Source organism: Scardinius erythrophthalmus (assembly GCF_964197995.2).
Source record: "Scardinius erythrophthalmus genome assembly, chromosome: 15".
NCBI classification, from domain to species: domain Eukaryota; kingdom Metazoa; phylum Chordata; class Actinopteri; order Cypriniformes; family Leuciscidae; genus Scardinius; species Scardinius erythrophthalmus.
Genome location: NC_138235.1, coordinates 15666617 through 15678726, shown reverse-complemented (window position 1 = coordinate 15678726; position 12110 = coordinate 15666617). Strand labels below are relative to the sequence as shown.

The 12110-nt window shown below is 41.3% G+C and overlaps 1 protein-coding gene across 2 annotated transcripts in view; it reads left to right on the top strand.

The window, feature by feature from the left end:
- The first annotated feature begins 4542 nt into the window (after positions 1 to 4542).
- Positions 4543 to 12110, top strand: part of baz2a (bromodomain adjacent to zinc finger domain, 2A) — a 33291-nt gene continuing 25723 nt past the window's right edge. Inside the window, exons 1-4 of one of the 2 annotated variants that reach the window (XM_081387628.1) lie at positions 4543 to 4710; positions 7199 to 7328; positions 7993 to 8817; positions 9956 to 11665. In XM_081387628.1, coding sequence (XP_081243754.1) covers positions 7199 to 7328; positions 7993 to 8817; positions 9956 to 11665 — 2665 coding nt within the window. In that variant the 5' untranslated portion in view covers positions 4543 to 4710. The remainder of the gene's footprint in view (positions 4711 to 7198; positions 7329 to 7992; positions 8818 to 9955; positions 11666 to 12110) is intronic. The other variant, XM_081387629.1, reaches the window with a different exon arrangement.

The following is a 12110-nucleotide window of genomic DNA, read 5'->3' as shown; positions in this document are numbered from 1 at the left end:
GCTGACCATCACTTCCTACAGCCGCATTCTGGCTGCGCATCCATTCCTCTCCAGTGGCTCCAGACTGATCAGCGCGCTCTGGGTCCTAAAGCCGGACGAGTTCCGTTCCGCTCTGCGCTCTACTCGTTATCCTTGACGTCTGCCCACTTACAGTAGCATGTAGTTTGGGTTTTTTAAAAAATGGGTATGTTTTATTGAAATGGATGGGGAGAATTTGTTTGTAATTACAACTAAGGGCACGTTTACACAACAATGATACACAAAAAAAAAAAACCGGAAAAGCTTTTTCTTTGCGTTTTTCGCGTAAAGGCGACAACATTGTCAAAACGATCCCGTTCACACGGGCGAAAACGATTAATATCGTTGTATTATTCATGCCAGCCAAGTAGATGGCGATGTCATTTTGTAAAGAAACACTACACCTATAGACCGAACAGGTAATACGCATGATTCGCCTGACGTGACCGTTTTCACAAGTTCACGTCTTTGTAGTTTAGGCAAGGCAAGGCAAGTTTATTTATATAGCACATTTCATACACAATGGCAATTCAAAGTGCTTTACATAGAAGAAATAAAAATAAATAAGAATAATTAAAACAGTTTAGAAAAATAAAATAAAATACAGTACAGTACAAACAGTCGGACGAACATTGGCACAGTGCTCATTCAGTGAATGCATAGCTAAACAGAAGTGTTTTGAGTCTGGATTTGAATGTGACTACAGTAGGAGCACATCTGATCTCCTCTGGAAGCTGGTTCCAGCTGCGGCTGGTATAATAGCTAAAAGCAGATTCACCATGCTTAGAGTGAACCCTTGGTATTTCTAGCTGATATGATCCTAGTGATCTGAGTGATCTGTTTGGTTTATATAGCTGTGTGTCGTCTGCATAGCTGTGGTTTAGGCGACACAGAGACGATAACAGTAACGTTTTATTAAAACTTTCACTTTAAAACCCGTTTTCCCGTGTAAATGAATGGCCAAAACACAAATTATTTTCCGTTTTTAGTTGAAAACAGTGTTGTGCAAACGGCCCCTAAATTTGTTGGTTGCAACCGGGCTCTCATCTTTCTCTCAATCCGACATGATGCATCTAATAGATATGGCTTTAGTCTTTACCACTGTTAAAGATGCTGTACCACATATGTGTACCACATATAAAATGTGCCTAAACCTAACAGATATCACTGTGTGACAGACAGCCCATAGGCTCTAATGAGACCTATACAGTCTTGTGTTAGCCAATCAGAGGCAACCTCTATAAATCTTCTTAGATATACCAGGCCTGGTTTCACAGAGAGGGCTTAGATTAAGCCAGGACTAGGCCTTAGTTAAATTAGGACATTTAAGTAGCTTTTAAAAATGTGCCTTAAAAAAAAAAAAACATTACTGGTGTGCATCTTCAGACAAAACAATGACACAGCTCAAACATGCATTTTAGTCTGGTAGTATGCTTAAGCCTTGTCTGTGAAACCAGGCAATTGCATACATTCAATATATATATATATATATATATATATATATATATATATATATATATATATATATATATATATATATATATATATATATATATATATATATTAAAAGGTGTAACTTATAAGGTTATATACTTGCATATCAGTATACTTATTATGGAAAAATACACATTAAAGCAATGTACTGGATATAAACAATGTATTTTAATTGCATGTTAATTGCAATTATGGAAATGTATTATTTTAAATGTATATTAAATGCAATTATTCCTTGCAATTATGGAAATGTATTATAGTTTACATTTATATTAAATGCAATTAGTCCTTATTTGACCCATTTAAGAAAGTTAATCTTATATGTCATTTCATAATTACTTGTATTGTCTTTGAAATATGGTTAAAGTTTGCTGAATACTGACAAGCATTTATAGTAAAATAAAATAAATGTCATTTCTATTGAAACTTGTATGTCATGCCTTTAAATAGGCCTATATTTGTAATTACATAGTTGTAATGAAGTTGTAATTTAATATATTTTAAGATATATTTACTTTAAATGTAATATCAAATAACATGTAAAAAAAACTAAATAAGTGTACTTCTTTGAAACACAGCAGAAATATTTAAACATAATGATTTAAAACTTATTTTTACATTATTACAAAGTTTACTTAAGAAAATAAATGTAAGTGCCTTTTTGTTTCATTAATATATTATCTGCAACTTAAGTAAGTTTTTTAAACAAAATACACTGTTCAGATTTGAAGTACACTACACACACATTCAATGTCCACCTGAGACCCAGGAAGAAAAAACAACATTGTTTAGCATAAGAAACAAATGAAAACAAATGAAAAGCTTCTCCTCTGGCCAATGAACGAATAGTGTATGATTATGATTCAGGCAGCATTATAGGTCAGAAGTCAGATTGGATCAGAACAATCAGAATATTATCCAGTTCCATCTGGTTTAAGATCAGAGTCATCACACTGGGATGGAGACGGGTTTGTTGAGGATCAGTGCCGATGGCTGTCGTATCGATGAAGCCTTCACAGGGGAGAGTCTAGTTGACACAATTTCTGCTGACACTTCAGGGATGCGTTGTGGTCGTGTCCAGGTGTAGGTCCTCCATCTGATCTGGATACGGCCCGGATCCGGCTCACTACATCATGCGTTGTGGTCGTGTCCAGGTGTAGGTCCTCCATCTGATCTGGATACGGCACGGATCCGGCTCACTACATCATGCGTTGTGGTCGTGTCCAGGTGTAGGTCCTCCTTCTGATCTGGATACGGCCCGGATCCGGCTCACTACATCATGCGTTGTGGTCGTGTCCAGGTGTAGGTCCTCCATCTGATCTGGATACGGCCCGGATCCGGCTCACTACATCATGCGTTGTGGTCGTGTCCAGGTGTAGGTCCTCCATCTGATCTGGATACGGCACGGATCCGGCTCACTACATCATGCGTTGTGGTCGTGTCCAGGTGTAGGTCCTCCATCTGATCTGGATACGGCCCGGATCCGGCTCACTACATCATGCGTTGTGGTCGTGTCCAGGTGTAGGTCCTCCATCTGATCTGGATACGGCACGGATCCGGCTCACTACATCATGCGTTGTGGTCGTGTCCAGGTGTAGGTCCTCCTTCTGATCTGGATACGGCCCGGATCCGGCTCACTACATCATGCGTTGTGGTCGTGTCCAGGTGTAGGTCCTCCTTCTGGTCTGGATACGGCCCGGATCCGGCTGACTACATCATGCGTTGTGGTCGTGTCCAGGTGTAGGTCCTCCTTCTGGTCTGGATACGGCCCGGATCAGTCTGACTACATCATGCGTTGTGGTCGTGTCCAGGTGCAGGTCCTCCTTCTGGTCTGGATACGGCCCGGATCCGGCTCACTACATCATGCGTTGTGGTCGTGTCCATGTGTAGGTCCTCCTTCTGGTCTGGATACGGCCCGGATCCGGCTGACTACATCATGCTTTGTGGTCGTGTCCAGGTGTAGGTCCTCCTTCTGGTCTGGATACGGCCCGGATCCGGCTGACTACATCATGCGTTGTGGTCGTGTCCAGGCGCAGGTCCTCCTTCTGATCTGGATACGGCCTGGATCCGGCTGACTACATCATGCGTTGTGGTCGTGTCTAGGCGCAGGTCCACCTTCTGATCTGGATACGGCCCGGATCCGGCTGACTACATCATGCGTTGTGGTCGTGTCCAGGCACAGGTCCACCTTCTGATCTGGATACGGCCCGGATCCGGCTGACTACATCATGCGTTGTGGTCGTGTCCAGACGCAGGTCCTCCTTCTGATCTGGATACGGCCCGGATCCGGCTGACTACATCATGCGTTGTGGTCGTGTCTAGGCGCAGATCCACCTTCTGATCTGGATACGGCCCGGATCCGGCTGATTACAGTAAACCTCGGAATAAGCAGAAAGACTAACATTACCGTAGATGTCATTCTTCTTATGATGTAACGAGTACATCAGGTGTTATAGGAAGTGTTCCCGGTTCTGGCTGACCTAATTTATGCATCTTAATAATGATGTCTCTACAGTGGACATGTAAATCAATGCCATGTTTCGTAACAGAAAGTCATATTTGATTAGAAATCACACATTTCCTGAGATCCATTTCCTGAGATACATTTCACATTACATTTACACATCACATTTCCTGAGATGCTCATTTATGACAAAAAAAACAAAACAAAAAAACATATTTCCACAAGATTGCTAAATTCGATCACTAAATTTAATGTCAGTCATGTTTAAAGACCAAGAAGTTGTGGTGAAACCTCCAAAAATTATAGTGTATCTGAAAAGCCCTGAATGTAAAACTGTGCCATCATGTATGTCAGAGAAATTCACTTAAATATAATGTCCACTACAGTGGACAAAAGTCTGGGTCCCAGGAGGATACAACTAAACACTTCTTTTCCACAAGGGCATTGTGGGTCAACAACACAGGTTTGTTCGGCCCGTAGTGCGCTAGTCGGCGCTAAGACCCGGAGGCGCGCACCCTTCTAACCGTCATCCACTTCCTCTTTCGGCTCGCTCTCTTTCTCTCTCTGTGATCATGGCTGCGCTCAAACATTACCAGCCATGTTTGCAAATCTGAAACCCAAAGGTTAGCGTTTTAGCCGTTTATTATTCACATCGCTTACACCCTCTTCATCAACACTGGTCCTTTGCCGGGGGTCCAGAACCCCTGTCTCCTGTGCGATCGGCACATATCAAGGTTGGGCAGTTTTATTATCATTATACGGGGGAAACTTTTGAGAGTGTGTTGTGTGGGTGATGATGATGCTACCTCATTTTCTCTAACCGTATATCGGGCAAATAACGTGTATTAATCAACGAAAGATGACCTTCCGAGACGATATTATTTGTTAATATTGCATTTGTACAGGCAAGCTTTCAAAACATTAGCCACTCATAATGTCTTAGAGATCACAAACCCTCTTGTATTTATATAATCAGCCCGTTTTATCTGTACGTTTATCGTCTTTAATTATTTAAATAACGCTCAAGCCCGTGGTTATGTAAATAAGACCTGCTGTTTTCATTTACACCGTTTTCATCGACACTGTTAAATTAATTTCGCGTCCAATTTCATTCATACTCCAAAATATTGAATTAACATACATGTTAATCGGCGAATGTTGTTTCAAAGCTCATAAACGGTCGTGATGAATCGTTGTTATGCGGAACGCAGGCCTCATTTTGTCATGTCATCATCACCGCTGATATTAATAACCGAACACTTTAATCAAACTTCATATCGAAATATCGTTTTATAAGTGTGTGAGTATATCGCTAGATTTTAATTATGAGCAGCACTGAATTGTCTTCCCTTCATCTTTGTGGTCTCGGTACATAATTAATCTTTCATCTTCAAGCAAAGTCCCTTTTTGTTTTCGTTTTTGTGTTGGTTGTTTGGCCGCATCTTGTCGCTTTTTCTTCTTTTTCTGGCTTAATATGTGCTGATACAAGACTAGAATTACATTAAAGAGAATGAGGAAATCGAGTAAGAGTGGATATGAGCTGGTTTACCTTGAGTTGTGGTGTTTTAGTGTCGGAGAAGTTTAATCAAATGTGGATATATAAATATATATATTTTGTGTGTGTGTATGTGTGTATGTGAGAGATCCAGAAGCAGCGCATGGTCATTAGCCTCCGTGCTAACCGATTCCCACATCTCCTTCTTCTTCTTATTAACGTTTCCCACTATAATATTTAATGAAATATCACTCTTTTGCCGTCTGTGTTGCCTTTTAGTGGCGTATGTCGCATTAACAGCCATTTCTGAATGAAATCCTAGTTTTGAGTTAGATGTTTACTGTTAGCTGTGCGGTTAATGATGGGCACGCTTACAATAATTAGCGTTGGATTTGATCTTTATGAATTAATATATCTGGTCATTTAAATTAGCTTTTTTTTCTTCAAAATTTCAAGGACTAACTTATTATTGTGTTTAAAGTGTAATAGAGTTTGAGCCTGGTGTTCAGCATCTCTGTGTGTGTGTGTGTGTGATGTGTGTTATTTAACGCATCTCATCGGCTTTATCTGCGACATTTTATGTTGAGATGTGAAGAGCAAAATTTGTGATGTCCGCCAGAGCAGAGCTCACTGGCTGTGTCTCAGAGCCCGTACACCGGGCTGTCGTGTACCTGCGCGGCGCTGAAGCGTTCCGAACGTTCGGTGTGCGAGAATCCAAATAGAACGTTATGAACGCGCCTTCAATTCTCAAAATTCCATATAGCTAGGTAGATCACTGGGTATTATTTAGAACACAGCCACTGACTTAAGCACTGTTCCACTCTGGTTCATAAACATGAAACGCTTTTTATTTGGGTTTAAATTGAGTTTTTTTTTACTACAGAAGGATTGGAATCTGCATATTGTTTAAAATGGTGATTGTGGTACTTGTAAAATTATGAATTATGAGTCTGGTTAGTTGGAAGATTTAAATTAATTTGTCCATGACTCTCTAGATTTAAGTTTTATTTAAGGTGAAGCTGTGGTTTTCACAGGACAAAAGTGAAATTTTTGATAAAGATGTATTTTTAAATGGTTTGAGAGTTGAATGAGACACCAAGGTAAACAATAGTACAACACATTAGGCATTCTTGTCATGACTAATGTCTGAAATGACTGTTTTCAAGCATGTTTCTTAAATATTTTTTCTGCTGCCTGTCTATCATTGGTTGAAGAAATGGAAAGTAATGCCCTAAACTTAAGTGATTGGTTAAGCCAGTATTGAATCTTCAAGAAAGCAATTTTGTTTTAAAGAGTCATAGTATGTGAAATTGCATACTAAGTATGCACTACATTTGGTGAGGAACGAATTTAGCAAAAAAAAAAAAAAAAAATGCATTCTATGTAGTATAAATGTGAGAGTACACATCAGTTACGTCGCTTTACTGCCATTCACAACTCCTCTCCCGTGGCATCATGGGATAGTAAAGTGTCCATCAGTAGTAAGTCTTCCGGATCCTTTTTTGCCAATGGTTTTATAAATATCATGAACTTGGACATAAGGAGCACTGGGAAGTAGGCATATTTAGAAGCAGAGACAGCGTTTACGCATTTTAGGGAAATCATCCGACAAATGGCTTACTTGTAGTTTTCTGTGTATGAATGTGACATAGGAGAAAGTATTTTAATGCTAAAAATATGCCACATATGTTTCAATCCTGTGATGTTTTTTTTTTTCCTTCCGACAGATGGAAGCAAATAACCATTTTAACTACGGGCCTCACTCTTCTGTGCCAGTTAACTCAGGACTGAAGCATTCCTCAGGAGATTCTCTCTATACTAACGGGTCCTCCATGAGCTTCCCCCAGCAAGGGAAAAGTGAGCATCTACACTGCTTTTACACAGTTTTCACTGCTTCATATTTTTGTGGAGACTCTGATACATTTTCAGTTTGTTTTTTTCTCATTTTTTTGATGAATAGAACAGCATTTATTTAATATAGAAGTCTTTAGTAATAATATAATTGTCTTTACTGTCTCTTTTGATCAATTTAGTGCATCCTTGCTGAATAAAAGTTTTAATTTCAATTTTTTTTCTGACCCTAAACTTTTGAATGGTAGTGTATCATCATGGTTAACACAAAAATATGAAGCAGCACAACTGTTTTCAACATTGGTAATAATAATAAATGTTTGAGCATTAAATCATCATATTATGATCATATCATATATAACATTATGATAATCTTCAGAGTCACAAATGACTCTGAAGACTGGAGTAATGATGCTGAAACTTCAGCTTTGATCACAGGAATAAATTCAATTTTAAAATATAATAGAAAACAGTTTTTATATATGTGATCAAAATGTCTGTTTTATTGTATTTCTGATCAAATAAATGCAGTGAGCATAAGAGACTTCGTTCAAAAACATTAAAAAAGCTGTTTTTATTCCAAAGTTTTAAACCAGTATCTTCCGTACGTAAATAGGCTAATAAATGATACGATGTGATGCCTTTATTAATGATGCTGTTCATCACACAGATCTGAATGGCGAAATGAATGTGAATGGCATCACTACTGCAGGTGGGAGCACCCAGCCCAGCGCCCACCCTCCCTCTTCCTCTTATCCTCAGATGAGCAGCCATCTACTCCCAGGCAGCATTGGATATGACTACCTGTGGGGCCAGTCTCAGTACAACCCAGCATTGGGGCCTGTCCCTCCCCACGGGTTGCACCAGAAACCAGGCTCCCAGGGGGGGATACAACCACAGCAGCCTCAGCACCACTTCCAGGGGCATGGAGCGTACCAAGTCAACGGCAGTATAGGATCGTCCCGGCAGCCCCCTGGTGCGGGGCCGCAGTATTGGGCAAGGGGTAATCCTGGGCAGCAGCAGGGGGGATCTTCGATGTCCATGGGATTTAACTCTCACAGCATATATGGGACTTTTCCCAACCAGGGGCATCCTGGCATCCCTCCATCCCAGCATCACCAGCAGCCTCCAGCCGTGCAGCACCAGTCTGCAACGACACATCATCTCCAACATCATTCACACCACCACTCACCTCAGCACCAGCAGCCGCAGCAACAACCGCAGCAGCAGCAACATTACGGCATGATGCCTAATGGAATGCCATTTTACCAGCATCCTTCACACCAGTCCCAACCGCAGGCCCAGACTCAGTCTCAATCCCAGACTCAGATGATACCGCCCGCCACGCAGAGTTTTACGCCTCCACGAGGAAGCCCTCAGCACCATCACGTGGGTAGTGGAGGAGGCAGAAGCAGTCCCCACCACATGCAGGTCCCAATGAGGTCCCCTTCTGCAATGTCTGACAGTGGTTCGCCTAAGAGCAAAGAGATGCAAGGTGAGATAGTGCCACACCGTCTTTAGTGTGTTGGAAAAAGGGTTATAGTTTTGAATTTTTGTATTTTCAATTTCGATTTGCAATTTTTTCCCCTTTAACAATAAAAACAGGGTGGGATTGTTTCTCTTGTTTGCAGATAGCTGTAGGGCAGGGTTCCTCCAATCTTGTCCTGGAAGGGCGTCTGTCTTGCAGAGTTTAGCTCAAACTCTCCTACTTGTGATTTTCTAGTGATCATGAAGACTTTGATTAGCTTGATCAGGGTTGGAGCTAAACTCTGCAGGGCCAGATTTGAGGAACCCTGCTGTAGGGAAACAATATATTTTGTGAAGTAAAGTGATTATAAAAATTGCAGCATGTTTTATCATGCATGCTCGTTCTGATTTCCTGTACTTTGGTGGTGCAATGCACTTCCTGAATGGCTTTTAATATCACCAACATCGGTATTCTAATTCTATCCTCTGACTGAAATGACATTGGTCAAATCAGACTTGTTTTCACCAAAGCTAATGGACTTCTTAGATTAGGAAGTGATTCAAACTGACTAATAGTGTGTTAACAGGTAATGTCATGCCCCAGTTCTACATTCTGCCTCGCTCATCAGAAAATGGAAAAACTGCGTGAACACATGCAACCTAGATACAATAAAACAATCAACAATACTGCTCTTTCCATTGAAGGTCAAGATGCATGATCTGTCTTTTATTTTTTTATTTTACTTGTACACTTGCTTTGGCCTTGTATTCAGTGTATTTAAATGGCTCTTCTGCTGAACTTAAGGAGCATGAGACAACAACCGTTAGAGGCATTACTGTAGTTTAGTTTCCACATTGATGCATATGCTGATATGGAAACTGCTTACTCATTCACTGTGTAGCGAATGCCTGATAGTTTATTACATGGGAGAATAGTAAGAGTAAAGGAGTGAAATCTGTGCAGATGCTGTGCATTAGCAGCATAGTGCACTACTTTCCAGGCCATGTCTCTGACCTAAAAATCCAATTTTAGTTGCATTTCCAATCATACACTAATGATTGTGAATTGCTGCTACGTGTCTCAACAATTTTGTGTTCCTACATGTCTTGCTAATTGCTGTTTGTGTGTGTGTTGTTTTTTTTTTTTGTCTTTTTGTGGTCTGTAGTTCATATGAATGAGTCCTTTAAAGAAACCGATAAAGGCTTCAATGGAGTCGAGAGAAGCTCTGTACCCCAACGGTTGACTGATGGTTTTCCTGTAAAGTCCCCTGGCCCTGTTTCCTCTACCGACTATAACCAGGGTGTGCAGCATCCAGCCGTGGACCTGGAGAAACCTGCAAAACAACGCCAGGAGATGGGAGCTGCCGCAAAGGAGCTTAGTTCTTCCCCCATCTCTGGACCACCTCCACCACTGGCTAGTCCGCCTCGGAAAACATTGACCCTGCCTCATCAGTCGGTCTCTGGACCTGTTTCTGGGCAGAATTTACATTCTTCATCTTCAGGATTTGCTTTATCTACAGCTTTGGGTGTCGGTACAAATGTGTCCGTGTCTCCACCCTCCCCTCTCGCATCACCACCTCTGATGGTCCAAGGCCAAAGACCTGAGTTCTCTGCACCTTCATCAGCTGATGGGACACCTTTAGGACTTAGTACAACTCCTTCGATGTCTTCTCCTAAGAGCTCCAGAGCTCCACCTGCTGTGTCGCATAGCCAGTCTATGGTGTTTGCTTCTAAGATCTTGACGCATCCTCCAACGGTGCCTGTGCCGCCTCAAACAGTTCCTCTGGCAGAGGCCCAGGGGTCAAAAAGTCCACAGGTCTCTCCAACACCTCTATCTTTAGCTGCGTCTCCATCTGTTGTCTCCGCTCCTCCTGCATTGGCACCACTGAAAGGACCCCAAGAGGCATCACCTCTAACAGGCCAGAGTCCTAAACATCCTGCTGCTTCCTCGACTCCAACATCTGCCACCGATAACATCTCTCTCCCAGCAGTCTCTGCACTTCCATCTGTTGTCTCTGGTTCTCCTCAAGTCGCCGCTCTGGCTTCATCTGCACCATCTCCCGCTGTTAGCTTTTCTTCTCAGGCATCCTCGGCACCTCTCAGTGTTTCTCCTGCTCCAAACGTGTCTCATTCCCTCGTTGGCTCTGCGGCTCAACCTTCAGACATTGTGGTAAATGTGGACGTTTCTTCTCACAGTCTAGGGCAGGTGGGTTCTCATGGTGTAGTACGGTCCAACTTTGGGGAATCACACTCTACTCAGAAGACGCCTGGTAAACACGAGGCCTGTGTTTCCCAGAGTAAAGTTGGAGTCATAATCGGCACATCCAAAAAGGAGTCCAACAGTGAGGCTCAATCTGAGATGCATAGGGTCCAAACTCACGGTAGAAACCTTGAACCGGCTTTTATTGTTCCAAAGGAACCTGAGAGAGACACTATGGCAGTTGGCAGAAAAGACTCTTATAGTATCAAAGATCAGGCTACCCCAAGGAAAGGAGAAAGTGACACTTTAAATGACACTTTTGGCACTGACACGTCACTAGGCTATCCGTCCTCAGCTGAGTCAACCTACCTTGAAAGCTCAAGAGCAGAGGATGGGAGTTCTATGATGGACACTTTTGATAATTCTTACAGTCTTTCCCAGACGGGAGACCAATCAAAGTTTACTGAAGGATCCATGTTTGATGACTCCAGGGACTTGCTGGAGACTTCTTGTGAAGAAGAAAACTTAAACAGCTCCATGACCTCTACAAGTTCCACCGAGGAGACTTCCCTCAAAGAGAACACGTCTCTTCTGGACGACTCTTTAAACAACACGTCGCAATACTGCTCCTCCCTGCTTTCTCCGTCTATTAATGCCTCTACACACTCTATCAAAGGTGAGATTCCCAATGCACTAATAATGCATTTTTGAACCATGACATACATTTCCTTTTTTAGAAGGGATGCACCAAACTTTAGCCGAAAACTATTTTTATATTGTGACTGATAATTGACAGATTAAAATTCAAAACTAAACTAAAATAACACTTAAAAACTAAGACCAACCTTTTAAATTGCTGTAAAGTGTATTTAGGCATCACTGCAAATCTAAGACGAATATAATTTTTTCATACTGTACATTATAATGCTGTGTTAGCTAAATGTTATTAACTTCAAGAGTGTTAGATGACAGTAAAGGTAATATAAATGAAAAAATAGAAAAAATGTACACAATTACAAATCCAATATTGACCGATTAGATAAATTCACTAATATGGTCCCAATATTGTCCTGATAAATCATACATAACTATTATTTTTCATTAAAATTAATAGTAATACT